The sequence below is a fragment of the Tachysurus fulvidraco genome, chromosome 22, assembly GCF_022655615.1.
Source record: "Tachysurus fulvidraco isolate hzauxx_2018 chromosome 22, HZAU_PFXX_2.0, whole genome shotgun sequence".
Taxonomy (NCBI): domain Eukaryota; kingdom Metazoa; phylum Chordata; class Actinopteri; order Siluriformes; family Bagridae; genus Tachysurus; species Tachysurus fulvidraco.
Window position 1 is genome coordinate 8,156,972 of NC_062539.1, and position 20,065 is coordinate 8,177,036.

At 37.4% G+C, this 20,065-nt stretch overlaps 2 protein-coding genes across 3 annotated transcripts in view; both read right to left on the reverse strand.

Annotated features, from left to right (window-relative positions):
* Positions 1-20,065, reverse strand: part of LOC125139947 (SLAM family member 5-like) — a 58,310-nt gene that overhangs the window by 26,809 nt on the left and 11,436 nt on the right. The window lies entirely within an intron of this gene.
* LOC113636965 (SLAM family member 7-like) overlaps positions 1-20,065 on the reverse strand; it is a 57,024-nt gene that overhangs the window by 4,140 nt on the left and 32,819 nt on the right. Inside the window, exons 1-5 of one of the 2 annotated variants that reach the window (XM_047806450.1) lie at positions 9,377-9,444; positions 2,558-2,854; positions 2,077-2,349; positions 1,826-1,948; positions 777-815 (exon numbers count right to left, since the gene is read on the reverse strand). In XM_047806450.1, the coding sequence (XP_047662406.1) occupies positions 777-815; positions 1,826-1,948; positions 2,077-2,349; positions 2,558-2,854; positions 9,377-9,431 (787 nt within the window). In that variant the 5' untranslated portion in view covers positions 9,432-9,444. Of the gene's footprint in view, positions 1-776; positions 816-1,825; positions 1,949-2,076; positions 2,350-2,557; positions 2,855-9,376; positions 9,445-20,065 lie in introns of those variants that run through there. The other variant, XM_047806449.1, reaches the window with a different exon arrangement.

Genomic DNA, 20,065 nt, shown 5'->3' on the forward strand with positions numbered 1-20,065 from the left:
ATACACACTCTGTTTAGTAGTTACTGACAATAATTAAAGGTGTAGTAAAATAATCTGCTTTAATCATTGATACTTAATGTTTGTACATAATATTGCAAAATCATTTGCATTAAAACCGTTGGAAAAAAATCATATTAAACTAATATGAATAAATTGGGGCATGGAAGTCTTTATTATCGCCACATATACATTACAGCACAGTGGAATTCTGTTCTTCCCATATCCCAACAGATTAGGGTGCGCAGGAGCCGCTATTATACTGTACAGTGCCCCTGGAGCAGGGAGGGTTAAGGGCCTTGCTCAAGCTTGTGTTATACATGAACTATACTCGTTTTAATGAATTATAGGTCAGTCAAAGCCACAAACTCCAACTACCAACATGCACCATGGCCTAGAAACACCAGAGTTTATTTTCCAGAACCCACAATCACTGCCTTGGCTCATAATCGCCAGACGTCTGGAAAGTCTCACCTAGTTTCCAATCATACACACTCCATTCACCCCCCCACCCCACCCTTTTTTTTTTTTTTTTTTTACAAGACTTTCATACACACACCAGTATATGCTGAACTTACCTTGTGTGTCTGACTATAGCAAGCCTCTGTTATTGTGTAAACAATATCTTAACCCAATATCTTAACCCTAGTTCCTAACCCTAGATACCTGTGTTTCTGCCTAGCATATTTTATCCTGTTTGCCAGTCTGCTGACCTGTGCCTGGTTCTGTAATGTTAATGTTCTGGACTGTCTCCTAATACTTTATTAAAGCTGCATTACCTGGCATTGCATCAGTGTTCCTGTTTTGACAATCAGCTTCTACAAAAAGAGCATATGAATTCATTATTTAGATTAAAATAAAAGAATAATAAAAAACTAATAATAACTGTCATTAAAATGTAAATGTCATTTATGTCTCCATTTAATGAAATTCTTGCCTAGATAAAAACATAAAAAATAATAAACAAAATAATGAAAAAAAATGTGTAAGCATTTGTGTGTCTGTTTCATGACTTGTGCAGTTATTTTTCAAAGCATTAATAATTATCAGCTTTCAGTAGCAATTAAATTCACTGGAGACAGCTTGAAGCTTTTGGAGCTGAACTATTTTCAAGTGCAAAGCATCACAACTTATTTTTGGATATAAAAAAGATATAATAATATGTACAATTTATATACATAATGTGCTAAACATGAAAGGGTGTAATTTATATTGACACCATAGATATAGTGAATATGTTATAAGGAATTTATATTATATGTAAATTTAGAATAATTATAAGTGGAAAAATAAAATAATTATCGAGGGGAAAAGGATCAAGTGGTAAGCGCATCTTTCCACACAAATCCTGTGTATTATTTTTGTATTAATACTAAAAATGCCATTCTTACATAAAACGTAATTACTCTATACAGAAACTCTCTCTCTCGCTTTGAAAAAAAAACATGGCCTTGTGATAAAATAAATAAATAAATAAACAAAATGTGCAACATCTCCCTTTTTTCCCCCCAAAAGCTAATGGCTCTACATGTGACTCTCATCTTTATTGTATTTTATATTTAATTGTGATTTGCCCAATCTACATGAATTACAGAACAATTTTTGTAAAGAAAACAACTAATTCTCTCTTGAAAAAAAAAATTATATAATACTACTTTAAACCATGATTGGTACTTTCAGGGTCAAGATATTGACAGATCAATGACAATATAACTGACAATTATTGGAAAATAAAGTGATCAAAAATGTACCACACGAATCAAGTACCCACTATACTTCCACATTAATTTCAATAATAATATGGAAAAAAGGTACAAAAAAGTCCTACTTTTCTTTTGGCAGCATAATACAACAATGACGATGATGACAAGGAAGATGACAGGGACGATGACTGAGCAAATTATTATAATATTTTTTGTCGTATGACCTGAAGTCTCCTCCGGTTTAATTTCTAGAGAAAAAAAATTTAATTGCAACTGAAATTAAATATCATCCAATAGGAATATCATGCACATGTATATGTGCAATTAAAAAAAACATGGTATATGTTGCATGGTGTATATATGTGCATGCTCTCACCTTTATTAGGGCAGAGTTGTTTCACATGTTTTATCGCCATAGATGTATTTTTCCAGCTCACGTGGTTGCTATGATTACAAATGATAAAACTTTTACTAACATACAGTGAGAGGAAAGGAAACATGTCTCCAGATGTTTTCTTTTCCCTCATATCACAATTATCATTATAGCAGTGAGAGGTTACTGAGAGCTTCTGAGCTTCACAGGTGAGAGTCACATTACAGGTGTCATTACTTTGGAGAGAAGCAGTAAGGACTGGTTTCTCCACTGGATCTGAAACACACACACACACACACACACACACACACACACACACACACACACACACACACACACACACACACACACACACACACACACACAAGAACTGTACAGCACATAAAAACACACACACACACACACACACACACACACACACACACACACACACACACACACACACACACACACACACACACACACACTGCATTTTTAAACTTACCGAACACCATTAATTGGTACGTAGCAACAATTACTTCCTTTTCCCCAACTGCTTTTGCTGCATAGATTCCACTATCATTCTTCTGTAGGTTCTTCAGTGTCACACTGTAGGTTTCCTCATCAAATTTCACCCTGTCTTTATATCTTTCACCTTCTCTATTTGGGGGATTTCCACTATAGGTCACAATGGTAATGCTTTTGTTAAATGTCCACAATAAAAAGAAGAAGGACTTATCCAAATGTTCTTGTATGTCCAGTTGAACAGAACTGTTAACCAGCTTAAAAACATCATCACACACTGTAAGAAAAGAGTAAAGATATATTATTTCATTATACCCTTAAAACTTGTATTATATTTTTATTTTATGTTACAATAATAATAACATTCAAGCAACATTTTGGACTAACAATTGCAGTACAATTTTTTTTGATCAACACGTTATTTATGAACAATAGTGGGTAGCATTATCAATAAGCTCATCTCAAAACTATTTTGTATGGTCAGTGTTAATCATCACATTTAATCATATGATTTGTGTGTATGTAAAATTATCTTAAGCCAATACTGTTATTACCCCCCCCCCCAAAATAAAATAAAATAAAATAAAATGTTTAATTTGTTTGTATTTTAGAACCAATTTCAGAATGATCTGGTCAGGGGTGGTCTATGCTTTATAATTACAGAGCACGTCTTATGTTAAATAAGCACACATTTTTTTCTTTTTCCTGATTCAGCTGCATATGCAATAAATTTGTAATTATAATGTAATATGTCAATTATATTATTTAGTATTATAATTATAAATAATTTATATTGTATATATTTTTTCTTTATTAATATTATTAATAAGAATTCATCTTTTGTAAACAAATACTAGGATGTTTGCAAGATTTTCCAAACTGTGTAAAAAGGCTCATTAGAATTTGTCTGTAAAACCTCTGTAAAGGATATGGCCGCTGTCTACCAAATGAATCTTTCCAAGATTGGGCTTTAATTTAGCTGTAACACATGATAGCAAAATACACAAAACTATAGCACAGTGCTAGATTCTGAGGGTTGTGGTCATCCTTAGGGGGTGCCAAAAATCAAAAGATATGGCATTTTAAATAGCAAGGTTTTGTGATGTAAAATAAATCTGAATTAAACCAAGATAAATTGTGTCAGATTTCCCATCATCACTGGTAAATTACAACATCAGAAGCATTTTAGTGAAAAATAAGAAAAATAAATAAAATAAATAAATGTGCACACGTTTATTATCGGAAATGTGGCAAAGCAATAGATTGTACCATGGGACACCATAAAGGCCATCATTAACAAATAAAGAAAAAGGAGCACCAATGTGACATTACCTAAAACAGCACATCCCTCAAAATCAAACAAACAAAAAAAGGTGTCTGGCTGGCGAGTGACATATGGCAGCATTAAAGGAAAATATCTGACAAGATCTCTTGCATTCTGCACATTCTGCCTTTGGGTTAGGAAAAGTAGTTTTGAATGACTAGCCAGAGCTAAGATCTGAATCTAAATAAGGCACTGGCAATTCTGAGGGCGGAGCTGGGGGCAGGGTTACTGTTTGCACCTTTGATAATGTACCTTAAGTAGGGGCTGGGCTGGGGGCGGGGTTACTGTTAGCTCCTTTGATAATGTACCTTAAGTATACCAATGTTTAATGCACTTTTACTTTACAGCAATATGATCAACTATCAGCACACATGATAGGTAGCTACATACTAAGGCTAACTTTTTTTTCTGTGTTAATGATAAAATAATGAAGAAAATAAAGTTATGTACTTTCTCGATTACAACCTCAGTTTATACAGATTACATGGAGCTGCACGTACATGTTGGATTCGCCTCGTTTGGATGCCAATGCCATGAGCATTAACAATAAAGCAACATCTGCATTTGTTGATTTTGTGATTGTGTTTGTTGCTGCTGCACTAACTTTGCTGAGAAAGATGACATGTAAACAGTGACATAACACTTGGCTCTGTGATGGCTCTCTAACCCATGGAAAGGCAAACCGGTTCTTAGAAGGATCGCCAGTGGAACCAACTTCGAACCAGCACCAGCACTGAACCAGCACCCGTTTTTTTCTGGTGTGGAAAAGGGGCATTAGTGACCCCTGGTTGTGCACCGGTTGTGCATGCAATCTGTACTCCCACTCTTTTCTTCTGGAAATAAACTTTCATCTTTAAAGATGTTATTATTTATTTACAACCCCAAATCAGAAAAAGTTGGGACAGTATGGAAAACACAAATTAAAAAAAGAAAGTAGTGATTTCTAAATTTACTTTGTCTTGTATTTCATTGCAGACAATGTGAACACAAAATATTTCATGTTTTGTCTGGTAATTTCATTTGTAAATATACATCGTTTCCTGTCATTCAGACTTGCAACGCATTCCAAAAAAGGTTGGGACAGGAGCAATTTAGGGCTAGTAATCAGGTAAATTGGTTAAATAATTATGTGATTTTAAACAGGTGATGTCAACAGGTGTAATTATGATTTGGCACAAAAGCAGCATCCAAAAAAGGTCTAGTCCTTTAGGAGCAAAGATGGGTCGAGGATCGCCAGTTTGCCAACAAATACATGAGAAAATTATTGAAATGTTTAAAAACAATGTTCCTCAAAGAAAGAACCTTCAACAGTGCATAACATCATTAAAAGATTCAAGAAATGTGGAGAAATTTCATTGCGTAAAGGACAAGTGCGCAAGCCTAAGCTGAACAACCGTGATCTCCGATCACTCAGGCGGCACTGCATCAAGAATCGACATTCATCTATAAGCGATATCACCACATGAGCTGAGGACTACTTTGGCAAAGCTTTGTCAAGTACTACAATACATAGTTCCATACACAAATGCCAGTTAAAACTGTACTGTGCCAAAAGGAAGCCCTATGTTAACAGTGTCCAGAAGCGCCATCGACTTCTCTGGGCTCGGAGGCATCAAGGATGGTCCATCACACAGTGGAAACGTGTACTGTGGTCAGACAAATCAGTATTTCAGGTATTTTTGGGGAGAAATGGATGCCGTGTGCTCCGGATTAAAGACGAAAAGGATCATCCAGACTGTTACCAGCAAAAAGTCCAAAAGCCATGGTCTATCATGGTATGGGGTTGTGTCAGTGCTAGGGCTGGGCGATAAAATGATAATGATATGTATCGCGATAGACACGTGATCGATAGCGATAAAAAATGTGCTCGATAAGACGTTCGATATTTTTTGTTCTTCGACGGAAGAAAACAGAAGTTGCGAAGCACGTTTGGTTGCATTAACAAAGGTGCTCACTCTCTGGTAAACTAGCAACTTGGGGAGTGACACTCTAACAGCCAATCATGTAACAGTATCATGTTTGGTTGAGCCATATCAGCTCGCCAGTATGGCAGTTTTTTGGATATTATAACTAGGGCTGAAACGATTCCTCGAGTAACTCAATTACAAAAATTGTTCAAGGCAAATTCCTCTGCCTTCGAAGCCTCTTTTAATTAATTTTAAAGCTCACGTCACGTTCTAGTGCAATTATTTGTGTGTGTGTGTGTGAGAGACAACGCGCTTATGTAAAAGCGGAAGGAGACGCGAGGAGTTAGCGGCCTTTTGATTTTAGGGCGCGTGCTAGCGTGCAAAATGCAAGGGTGAGATAACAGAAATAAAAGTTAATTTTTCTAAAAAAGGAAACCAATTAGTCACTCTTTCTGTATTTATTTATCTTCTGTATTCTGTATTTTCTGTATTTTTCTGTATTTAATATTGCTCTTTAACTAAGCAAAAACACATTTTGTCAGATTACTCGATGAAATTTTTGGTAGAATACTCGATTACTAAAATATACAGTCTTCGGCCATATCGCCCAGCCCTAAGTGCCCTTGGCAAAGGTAACTTGCATTTCTGTAATGGCACCATTAATGCTGAAAAGTACATAGTGATTTTGGAGCACAATATGCTGCCTTCAAGAAGACATCTTTTCCAGGGACATCCATGCATATTTCAACAAGATAATGCAAAACCACATTCTGCACACATTACAAAGTCCTGGCTGCTGAGAAAGAGGATTCAGGTATTTGACTGGCCTGGCTGCAGTCCCGACCTGCCTCCAATAGAGAATGTGTGGCGCATTTTGAAGCGCAGACCCCGTACGAAGACCCTGTACTGTTGCCCACCTTAAGACTTGTTTGCAGCAAGAATGGGACAAAATTACACCTGAAACACTTCATCACTTGGTGTCCAATTGTTTGTTTACTGTTCCAACTCTTTTTTTAAATGTGTTGCAAGAACCAAAATAGGAATTTTTTTTATTTAAAACAACAACAACAACAACAACAACAACAATAAAATCATGAGGAACACATTAATATGCTGTTGTATTGTCTGTAATGAAATAAAAGTCAAAGTAAATTTAGAACTCACGTCTTTCTTTTTTCATTTGTGTTTTCCATACTGTCCCAACTTTTTCTGATTTGGGGTTGTAATTATTTTCTGCTAAAGCTTTGAAACTTGATATGCAGAATTTGAAATGGAATTTTTTCTTATGATGTAAGCATTTTTTTTTTGCAGTCTGTAGTAATAGCAGAGTTCCTTCTAACTGACATGGAGGTGTTTTTTTTTCCACAACACAATTAAAATTCAGTAGTGCAAATGTATGCTCATTACTTTTATAGGGTTCACTGTGTGCAGGGTCATGTTGATTTAATGTTGCTCTGAAAACGGAAGAAACTGGTAGGTGAGAAGACAACCCTAAGCTGTTTTCTATGGTTTTAGAAGTCTGCCTCAACTGCAGCATTTTGCACCTACAGTAAGCTTCACTAATAGAATGCAATGTGCCTAGATTGGGCTGTTTCACTTAAGCCTTACTTTTATTTACAAATTTGTTATACCACCTGCTCAGTCCCAATATATTTATTTTCATTTACATTCGTAAAATAGCATCCTTTCAGGTTCACTTTTAAATCAGTTTTAAAGTGGTTTTAGATGTTAAATAACCAAAATGAAGTTTAATTCATTTGAAGAAGTATTAGTTAAATTTGATTAGCCATTCATCTTGTGAAAAAGTCCCATAAAACCTGTATGCACCAGGAGATGTATTATTTAGACCTATGAGAAAAACAGCACCTCTTGCAGCTGTTTTTTTCCACTAACGTGTGTGTGGGTGAAACAAGTGTAAATGTACAAAGGTAAATGGTATATTTTTTTGTTTTGCAGTTGCAGAGCTGGTTGTCTCATACTCACTATTTTCAGTTTAAGTTTAAATTCATGTCTGAGTTGAGATCAGTTGTCAAACCGAGTAGTTGTCTGTCTTGTGCTTTACTTTTTATTTTTTAAAGATGTTTATTAAGCATTCAGACCTTTCTAGCATTATTGCCACTTTGTGTGTTCCCCACTAAGCAGCTCTTCCCCTTGCTCATTTTGACTGGCCAAACTCTACTAAGTAATAAGTAAATTATCACTTAGTGTCTGATATTGTAAAGTGGGTAATGTATAATCCCTATGTTAACACTAATACATAAAAAATTCAAACCATACATTAAATACGTGTATTTAATGGGGCACGGTAGCTTAGTGGTTAAGGTGTTAAACTGCCGAGTGAAAGGTTATGAGTTCAAATCCCAGGACCTGCAAGCTCTTGCTGCTGAGCCCCTCAGCAAGGCCCTTAACAATGAGTTGTATAAATGAAATAAAATGTAAGTGTTAGGAGATAAGATAGGTGTGTCTGTCAAATGCTGTAAATGTAAATATTTAAGACACAATACCACTAATACTTTATTAATAGCTGCAGAATATTGTATATTTTAAGTACAGTATACTGAAACCTTGTGTATTGGGCGATACCAGAATATAGTTTTTACAATTTTTGTATAAAAAACCCTGAGCTTTATAATTATTTTTAAATTAAATAATTTCACATAAAAATGGTACAATTATGACAGATAATTCGGTCAAAACAAATTAACAAAGCAAAATAAAGTCAAACAGAAAAGGAATCACCTACTGTACATTCAAAAATTTTAAGAAATACAGATAATAAAGTGTAAAATATAAATATAATAAAAGCAATTCTAAGTATTATGATTATTTTATATTTCTTAAACGAGCCCATTGCTTTGATTAATTAATCTTCGGTTAATACTCAGATAAGAAAAATGTATAATATTAATTTTTATGCCTTTTTTATATAGTATACATTATTAATATAGTATACATTTCAGTTATAAAGCTCTGCAGTATTAGATCTATGCCAAACTATAATTAAACTATAAAATATACAAGGAATATTTGCCCCAATGCGCTAAATAGAAACAACCTACGCCCAAGCATGAATTGTGGAACAAAGTGCAATTCATCTATGGAAAGAACCTAAGAGTAACCTAAAAAAGACTCTTTTCAAAGAAAAAAAAGGAAACAATCAGATTTTACGCTTCCTCAAAATATAAATTCTTTTAAAATCTAAAATGTATATATATCTGCCTCCTGAAATTACAAGTTCAGTCTCAGAAATCATATTTAGAAAGTAATAACTATTTATAGACTGTCATAATCCATTAACATGTGTCACTTTGTCTGAAAGGAGCAGGTTCATACTTTGTGTAATTTGGTGTGTAATATTGGATCACAGCAAATAATTTAGAAATTAGTGACTATATTCATTGGCTTCAGATAATTTAGAAAGTTTAAGCACTAGCAGAGTTAAGCACTAACACTATATCCTAAAGGGTAACATTCTTTTTCGAATACTGTCTGTTATCTAAACTGTACATTATAGTATAGCAAACACTTTACTGTATTAATTTAGAAGGATTTTAGAAGATTAGTTTACCGCTGATGGAGACCAAAATGTAGAGAAAGAAGACGAGCTGCATTGCCATTGCCATCTTGTAACTTATGTTTCAGGGTGGAAGTTGTACGTACTTCCTCCTGCAGGGCCTGTTTAAAAACAGAAGTCTCTAGAGCAGAGGTGTCAAACTCAAATTCACAGTGAGCCAAAATATAAAAATGAGATAAAGTCACGGGCCAAACTGAATATTTATTGAAAAATGAACAGCAACTGATATGTAATGTTACCCTTTTTCATATGGAAACAAACTTTAGTTTAGCTTAAATACAGGATTTGGAACAACCAGAGCTTGATATTACAAACACATAAGAAAATAAATTCGAAATAAAAGACACATCAGTGGTGTTCATTTCGCAAACATTGACCATACACTTTTTGACAAACTCTCCCTCATTAAAGGGCCGGGCAGATTTTGCCATCTCTGCTGCCACAATAAAACTAAAAACCTTTACAGCAGCTTCACTTTTTGATTTTGCTTTCATGAACATAGTCTGCCGGGAAACCAGACTTTTTTTCATCTCCTCCGTCTTCTGGAGCTTCTGCTTTACGTCCAGGTCCTTATACTTCTCAAAATGTTTTGATTCATTGTGTCTTCTTATGTCATATTCTTTCGTTACAGACATGTTAGCTCCGTTAGCACACAAGACAAACAGGTCTGTCCTTTATATTCGTGAACAGATAATCTGCCTCCCTCCTGTTTTGAAAGCTCCTATTGTCCATCTTTCGTTTGGCCATTTTATGTGGAGGGTGGAATTAACTTGCCCAATGTGACTGTTGCATGGTAGTTAACAACTGTCAACAGAGAATGAGGGGCGCTTGCTGTTCGTGACTACGCGTCAATACTGTGGCAAGGCATTCTGGGATTTGTAGTATTAGCGGAGCATGCGGCTAGCCAGGTGTAATGCACATTTGATATGATCTCGCGGGGCCAAATTTGGCCCGCAGGCCTGAGTTTGACACCCCTGCTCTAGAGGCTCGTGATGGCCCAGCAGCTCACTAAGGCAACTTCATATTGTTTGACTTTAATTTGCCACTTGTCTGTTTAAGTGCAAAAATGTCTGGTGGCTGTTATATTTGTTTCATTTTTCAGTTTAATTTAGTTTAATTTTAATTTGTGAATACATGAATTTTTGCCTTCTGAGCCAGTTGAAAAGGAAAAATGGGATAACTATATCCATAGGTTTATTTTTTAATTCTATATTCTGGGGCATTCAATAATATGGGTAGATAGTGGATCTTTTTACATTCTTTTTTTTAAACATTCTTTTTTATTCCTATATTTTTTTATCAAATTGTTCTCTTTTAAGAACCCTTTTATTAAGTAATAAAGTAATAATTTTAGATAAAAAAAAACTAATGACAACTGATATATACAGGTCCAAATAAAAATACATTTATAGAACTTAATCTGTGTTTCATTATGCCGTGTACTTATACTTCCTACTTTATGACTCATGATTAGGATTTCCCACAGAGTATTTGAAGTAAAGAATGAAACCAGCCTTGAGCATGCTGTGAAATGAATCACCACAATGCCAGAGACCAGTGTAAAGGAGATATTGATTAAAATAGTAGTGTGTTGGATGTGGCACTGTTGTAGTGTTTTGTAAAATAGTCTGGGTTTACGAGGAGTCCCAAACTGAATGAACTCTAAGCATTTTGGGTTTCATTCAACCTTTTTAGTATTAACTGACCACATGAATGTTTTTAAGTTTGCTAAAAGATTTAACCCACACAAAGCCTGCTGGTTCCTTTTCTTGAATCATTTTAACTTTTATATATTTTAGCACTGGTGACAACTGGTAGATTTTAAATCATGCCTGTTATAGAAATCAATATCTATATATCTGTGTTCTGTTGTACTTACATTTACATTTTACATTTACCATGATACCATGAGTTTAAAACATTTGATCAAAGTTACAATGAAAAAGTGTCAAAGTTTTTTTTTGTTTTTTTTTAAATGCAAAAGATAAGGAAAGAAGTGCTAGTTGAAATGTTTCCTGAATAAGTAGGTCTTCAACCGCCGCTTGAAAATAGCCAGTGAGTCAGCTTTCCGGACCTCTAGGGGAAGTTCATTCCACCACCTTGGTGCCAGAACAGAGAAGAGTCTTGTAGTATACTTGCCTCTTACCCTGAGAGATGGTGGAACCAGTCGAGCAGTGCTGGTAGATCGGAGGGTGCGGGGTGCAGTGCGAGGAATGATGAGTCCTTTGAGGTAAGAGGGAGCTGGTCCATTTTTGGCTTTGTAGGCCAGCATAAGAGTTTTTTGAATCAGATGTGTGCAGCTACCGGAAGCCAGTGGAGGGATCGCAGCAGCAGGGTGGTATGCGAGAACTTTGGCAGGTTGAAAACAAGCCGGGCAGCTGCATTTTGGATCATTTGCAGAGGACGGATTGCGTTCATAGGTAGACCTGCCAGCAGTGCATTGCAGTAATCCAGTCTAGAAATGACAAGAGACTGAACAAGTACCTGAGCAGTCTGTGTGGACAAAAATGGCCGAATAATTCTAATGTTGTAGAGAAGAAACCGACATGAGCGAGTCACATTAGCAACATGAGAGGAAAAGGACAGTTGATTGTCCATGGTTACCCCAAGGTTGCGAGCTGTGGCTGAAGGGGAGATCAGATCGTTGTGCAAGGATATAGCAAGATCATGACCTGGGGATGAATCACCTGGGATGAACAGCAGTTCAGTTTTTCTAGGATTGAGCTTTAACTGATGAGCAGTCATCCATGATGAAATTTCTGCCAGACATGCTGAGATCCTGTCAGAAGCTGTGGCATCTGAGGGTGGGAAAGAGAAGATAAGTTGTGTATCATCAGCATAGCAGTGGTAAGAGAACCCATGCGATGAAATAACTTCCCCAAGAGAGTGAGTATACAGGGAGAAAAGAAGAGGACCAAGTACTGAGCCCTGTGGGACGCCAGTGGAGAGTCTGCGTGGAGCAGATGTCACTCCCCTCCATGTTACCTGATATGAGCGTCCTTCCAGGTAGGAGGCAAACCAAGCTGATCCGCAAATCCCAAGACTCTTGAGGGTGGATAAGAGAGTCTTGTGGTTGACCATATCAAATGCTGCTGAAAGGTCAAGGAGGATAAGGACGGATGACAGTTTGGCTGATCTAGCAGTATGTAGCTTCTCAGAGACATCCAAAAGGGCTGTCTCTGTAGAGTGAGCTGCTTTAAAGCCAGACTGGTTGGGATCTTGGAGGTTGTTCTGTGAGAGATAGACAGACAGTTGATTATAGACAATGCGTTCAAGAATTTTTGAAAGAAATAAGAGAAGTGATACCGGTCTGTAGTTACTGATGTCTGATGGATCCAGAGCAGGTTTCTTTAGGATGGGAATAACCCTTGCTCTCTTGAAAGTAGTTGGTACCTGACCAGATGCTATGGATCTATTGACGATAGTGGAAATGAAGGGCAAGAGGTCTTGTGAGATGGTCTGGAGCATAGTGGTAGGAAGTGGATCCAATGAGCAGGTGGTAGGATTGCAGGACTGGATGAGTTGTAAAATCTCTTCAGTTGAGAAATGTGACAACGAAGGTGTAGGGGAATGCATACTCTGAGATGTAAGTGCAGTCGGGGCTGAAGTGAAGGTCCACCAGATTCCCTCAATCTTCTCCTGGTAGAAAGAAGCAAAGTCTTCTGCAGTCAGGGAGGATGAAGAAGGTGGAGCCGGGGGGTTGAGCAGAGAAGAGATGATGTTGTGGAATTTCCGAGGGTCATATGTGAGATGTGAGGAAGCTTCAAGCTTTTCCTTGTAGAAGGAAGTCTTGGCAGAAGTCACATCTGAGGAGAACTTGACAAGAAGTGTTCCGTAAAAATCAAGATCTGCATCAAGTTGTGATTTCTTCCACTTTCTCTCTGATGATCTTAGCTCTCTTCGATTATTGCGCAGCACATCTGAAAGCCAAGGAGCAGAACAAGAAGTTTTCTTGGGTTTAGTGAACATAGGGCAGAGGAAGTCCATAGTTGAGGAAAGAGATGAGAGGAAAGTATCTGTGGCTGAGTCCAAGGGTAGTGAGGAAAAAGACTCAGTATCAGGAAGGGAAGAAAGAGTGCCAGAAGCTACAGATGAAGGGGAGACAGAGCGAAGGTTGCGGTGAAGAGAGCGAGGGGGTGAGAGGTAGTTTTAGGTAGAATAAGTAGAGTGATGGTGAAGGATACCAGGTGATGATCAGAGACGTGTAGTGGGGTAGCAGTCACGTCTGTAGCTGGAGAAGGACGGGTGAAAACCAGGTCCAGGACATTGCCCCTTTTGTGTGTGGGGATGTAGCTGTTGAGTGTGAGGGAGAAAGAGTCGAGAAGAGACAGGAGGGAAGAAGAATGTAGCTTGTCAGAGGGGAGGTTGAAGTCACCAAGCACTGTCAGGGGGGAGCTATCGGAAGGGAAAGCACTAAGCAGTGAGTCCATTTCTTCCAGGAAGTCTCCTAGGGGACCAGGAGTGCGGTAGACAACAATGATAATTCCAGAGCCCACCTACCACCACTGTTTGAGACTTACACAACAGAGGAGGGTAGATGAGGTTACTGGGATTGTGACCTCTGCTCTGTGGATGAGAGCATCTGCGAGAGTAGGCCTTGAGTACAGAGATGGGTTTAATGCACATATTTGTAGTCAAACAAGAGTGAGAATTAAGGTATGGTAGAATATATCAAGCAGTACTAGACACTAATGTTAGAGAGAGATTCTGACAAATTTTCAATTTAAATAGGTAAGCCCTGCCCCCAATTCACACCTTAAGGGAGACTGAAACTACTCCTGATTAATCAGCTGAGAGAACAACAAAGACCAACACTATAAAAATCAACAATGGTATAGAATATAACACAATTCAAATCACACTACTCTAGAACAAAGTGAGTTAAGCAGATAGTATACAAAAGACAGGAACCTACTTTACCAGAAGACAATATAATCAAATGTAGAGAGTTAAAGCACACTTGATGATATATCCTCCTTTTTAATTCTCAGTCTCTCCTAATAAGTCCAAATTCAAAGGTCAACAATATGCCTCGTCACACTAAAAAGCAACTGCTCACTACTTAACTAAATTTTATTGAATAAGGCATTTAATAGCTAGCTAAGCTAATCTTATATTCAATATGCTAGTTGTATTGGTTGGACATACACCCAATTTTAAGACTGAGCTGTATATAAAATGCTCCTCAAACCCAATGTAGAATTAATAACTTTTACACCAAACTTAGTGCTACATCTGAGTCAAAATCTTATACAGTACATGGTAAAAAAAAACTTTTTTAAAACCTTTTGATTCAGCAGGATTGAGTTGCTGGCATTAATTGGCTAGTTATACCTGCAGTTGGAACATGCAAATGATAGGAAAGGGAACGCTATCCCTAGCACTGCAGGTACTAATTTCTTTTCAATTTTATATATGTTGATCATTCCCAAATACAATGAATGATACTGTGAATGTAAGCAGAATTACAACATCTGCCCCTTCAAGAACAGGCTCACCAAAATGTTTTTCTTCCCACTCTGGAGAATGCCACACAAATCAAGGAAATACTTTTTTGGCTGTATCAGTGCTAGTCATGTGCATCCAGGCACCAAGTAAAAATCTTTTTGTAAACAAGAAAGGAAGTTACTGTTCAGGTTGTGTGCAATGCATGAGATTAAATATTTTTTTGTGGTGGTACCTTGCCATATATGCCTCTTAAGGTAAGTGTGTAAGCAGGAAAGGCAAAATAACTATGTGAACTCATGGACAAAATCTATCATTTAATGCTAAGTTGGCATGTACAAGAGCAGGCAATTGGGGCTTATGTTTGGTTAAATAAGAATCATCTCTGATCCATGTTTATTTTACCATTAACTAAACAAATAACTATTTAACTTAATCTGGTATTTGCTATTAACATTTGCATTGTCAAGGCAGAGGTGGAACATATCAGAGTATAAGCCACAAAGAAGGATGCTCTCATCTGAAGCAATGTAATTAGGCTAATCAGTATCCAAAAGAATTGCAATAAGAATTGAATAGAAAAATAAATAATATTTCATTCTAATGTGATTGATATAAATTCTGTAGCAAAGTTATTAGGACAGTTGCTTTCACTGTGATTTTGTTTGCATTTCAATGTAATTTTATTTATTGTTTAAAAAATGGGGGGGGGGGGGGGCACGGTGGCTTAGTGGGTAGCACATTCGCCTCACACCTCCAGGGTCGATTCCCGCCTCCGCCTTGTGTGTGTGGAGTTTGCATGTTCTCCCCGTGCCTCAGGGGTTTGCTCCAGGTACTCCGGTTTCCTCCCCCGGTCCAAAGACATGCATGGTAGGTTGATTGGCATCTCTGGAAAATTGTCCGTAGTGTGTGATTGCGTGAGTGAATGAGAGTGTGTGTGTGCCCTGTGATGGGTTGGCACTCCGTCCAGGGTGTATCCTGCCTTGATGCCCGATGACGCCTGAGATAGGCACAGGCTCCCCGTGACCCGAGAAGTTCGGATAAGCGGTAGAAAATGAATGAATGAATGAATGTTTAAAAAATGTATGTTATATTTAGGAGCTTATCTGTCATGTGTGCCCTCTGAAATGTTTAAAGTTCTCTGTGAGTAAGGGCTCTTTAAGTAAAATTTGCTATTGAGGCATAACAGGTCACAAGTTCTCTCTGAGATGAGAGAGGAACTGTGGCATTGTGGATATACTGAGAAATGTTTATTTGAACATTTTTTGTCTTTCTTTTCTTGTAGGTTTCAGGGTGTCTGCTAAAAAGAAAGAGAGAGACAAAAATAAACAACGAAAGGTCATCTGTATGAAGCGTGGCCATTATTTTATTAGACCTCTGCAACAAATTATAAATATATTTGTATTGATTACATTATGTATGCTGAGAAATAAAATACAATTGTTGATGTATACTTTTAATTATATGCATTGGATTTATTCAGGATTTTACAGTATATTTATTTAGTTGTATGGAAATACTGGGATTATTAAGATGTTGATTAACACTTTGTCATTCTTTTGAATTCTTTGCAAAAGATATAGCTTCATTAACATAAAATTGCTTCGCAAATTTGTTTTCCGTACGTCCAGTGGTAAAATGTGTATTACTATTTATTAGCCTATTATTTTTCAAGTATAAATTGGCAATGTTATATAAATGTTTAATGAACTTGCATTTTAAGTGGAAGGAAAACTTCAGTGTTCTACAGTGTCAGCTTACTCATTCTGTTAAGCTTATACAGATGGGAAATCCCTGTGACACTGTCAGAGTTTGCAGTTCAAAACACAAGATTTACTGCCATTTGGCTGCACTGAACTTCTCACTCATTTCTCAGAATGCACCCTCACTTCCTCATTCACAGTCATCAGCTTACTGATCACCCTCACATGTTCACAATGGCACATTCTCTCACTTAAATCCTCATTAAAAGTAACTCATTCACAGGCATTGTGCAGGATATTCTCTTTGTTCTTTACCTGACATTAAAACAGGACAATGCTTAGAACCTGGATTTATCTGCACAACATGCACTATTTCTACCAGATTTGTTTGCAGAGCAAATATTGCACACATTGGCACATCTGCACTTTATTTATAGTAGACATACTGTTCTACCACCAAATTATATTCAAATATTTACATTTTTCCATATGTCTATGTCTAAGAATTTATAAAAACACCAAACTTTAAGAACATTGTTCTGTAACAGAAAAGCATCTAGTGATGTGAGAGAGGTTAAAATCATGTTTGAAAAATATCCTATGTATCTACAACCAGCTGTATAACATTTTTTTTTCTCATTTGTAAAAGTACAAATTGCTACTTTATGCCCAACATGTTATTAACACCATGTACCTCTGGTGTAAAAGGAAGGATGTGGTTGAGGTTGCTACATGTGGGCCCAGCTTTAAGATAAGATAAGATATACTTTTATTCATCCCACAATGGGGAAATTTCTCTGTTACAGCAGCAAAGAGAAAGAAATGCAAATATATAAAAAGAATAGAGACATAAAATAATATACAGTATATATTGTAAATACAGCTTTGATTGTAAAGTCTAATAGCAGCAGGGAGAAAAGAGCGTCTGTATTGTCACCTATATGTGTCACCTTCAGTGACAGACTGTTACATCCTCTGAAGGAGCTGCTCAGAATGAAACCATTTCATACAGGGGGTGAGAGTCGTTCTCCAAGAGTGATGATAGTTTTGCTACCATCCTCCTTTCTCCCACCTCCTGTACAGTGTCCAGAGGAATCCCCAGGACTGAGATGGCCTTCCTGATCAGCTTGTCCAGCCTCTTCCTTTCTGCAGTAGAGGTGCTGCTTAGAAGGAACCAGCACCAGCACTAGCTCTGAACCAGCACTAGGTTCTTTTTGGTGGAAAAGGGGCAATAGTTGTTTTCTTAGTTGTCTTTCAGAGCCTCACTGGTCTCATCAGACCATGTCCTTACTGTGCGAGAGGCAGCTGGTTGCCGCAGACAAGGGGTTTGTATACAGATCTGAGAAAAACTAGGTTGTGATCCGATCTTCCCAAGGGGGGAGGGGTGCTGACGTGTAAGCCTCCTTTGAGTTTACATTAAATAAATCCAATGTTTTATTTAAATGTACTTATTGCATTTAGCCTCCAGGCTTTTGTATCTGACAGAAAGAAAATAAATTAAGCAAACATTATTCATGCAGCTCTTATTGTCATTTTGACCATATATAGATGATAAAGTACACAGAGAAATGAAATAATGTTCATCCAGGACTGTGGTGTGTGCAACCTTGTGTAAATAGTGTAAGACAAGAGACAAGAGATTACAATAAACTACAAGGCAGATATAACAGATGTACATCAAAATAGTGCAGAACAGTAAACAGCATGTAGCAGCATTTAGGATGGTATGTGTGTATAGATGTATTGGCTAAAAAAAAATCAGTTTGTAGCAGCATTTAAGAATGTAGAAAAATCTGATCTGCAAAAATTGCAGACTGAGTGCAAAGATGAACAGTATATATTATTTCAAACCCTGATTGCTAAGAAGTCTGATGGCTTGAAGGAAGAAACTGTTGCACAGTCTGGTTGTGAGAGCAGACATCAGGAGTGTGAAGTAAGTAAGTAAGTGTGTGTGTGTGTGTGTGTGTGTGTGAGTGTGTGTGTGTGTGAGAGAGAGAGAGGTGACATCCACAATGTTGTAGATGCATCGTGTGGTGTAAATGTCTGTGACAGAGAGAAGTGACACTCTGAGGATCTTTCCTCACTACCATCAGTGATAGGCACTACAAATTTCATAAATAAATATATAAAAAGACATACATAACCATAAAACACACATGGGTATACTGTACTATATGCTATGTCTAGTGGGCCACACTGTGATTGCCCATGATTAAATTTCCACACAACTTCTTGGTTTAATTTTAGATATTTATTTAATATTTTTTTAAGTTAATTTACATTGTGTGACAATGGTATAGAAGCACAGAGAAAATGATGAATTCACAGATCATAAGTCAAGGGTCAAGATACACAGTTACACAATCCTTTAAAATAATGACAATAAATCATTCAGAAATAAAGTTAAATGCACTTCAAACAAATTTATGTATTTTATCCAGGTGTAGGTGTGTATCATGTAATTTGTTGTCATGTCAGTCTGTTAAATTTCAAAAAGCAGTTCTTTTTTGGTGTGTGTGCGCGATGCGATGGGTTGGCACTCCGTCCAGGGTGTATCCTGCCTTGATGCCCGATGACGCCTGAGATAGTCACAGGCTCCCCATGACCCAAGAGTTCGGATAAGCGGTAGAAAATGAATGAATGAATAAATGAGTTCTTCTTTGCTGTGAAATAACACACACACACACCTGGGGTACAAAAGGGAGAGCTGAAACACTACAATTTGCCTCTTCACTGTGTAGACTGTGCACTGTATGGAAGATGCATTTTGCTGCAGCTACATTCTTTCTTTACTTCTTTGCTTTTACCACCACCTCTGGGTCTGACTGCATTTTACACATCTAGATCAAAACTGCCACCACATTTTTGGAGGTTCCATCGAGATCCCTCTTCTGTATGCCAGTCTCGATGTTGGTTGCCAGGGATATAACATACAGTATAATATGTGGGCAACTGAGGCCCAAACCAGAGCATGCAAAACAAACTTCAGTGTTTTAAATCTCTTGTAGACCAGACCTGGACGGTCTGGGTCTAAGCCACCTCAGGCACCTCCACAGCCAAACAATAACCAACCACCACCCTGTTACACTGCTGCGGCTTCTACACCCACCCAACAGCCAGTTTACTCTACAGCGGGATATTATACACGTGGGCGCGCACAAAGAAATGCAGATTTCAAAGGGGCGAGACCAGATGATCCTCTTTCCAGGTGAAACAGATCTACATGGTGGGCACAGCTCACTGTTTCACCCAGATGGTAAAGAACCTCTGTCATGGAAATACCAATGCTCAAGGAGGCCCACTTCTAGTGTGCCGTCCATGGGGTTCAAACGACATAGAAGATACACAAAAACAACTGCCAGACCCAAGGGAAGTGGGAGGTCAAAAGTTTGGAGATCTGATCTGATTTTGCAGAGAATTCAGACCCATGGCTCATGAAATACTCAGGTTTGTCACTTTAACTGGAATAACGGCAAGAATTCTATATACAGAGACTTAGTCGCACACCTGGATGAAGCTCTTGACCAAGCCTTTC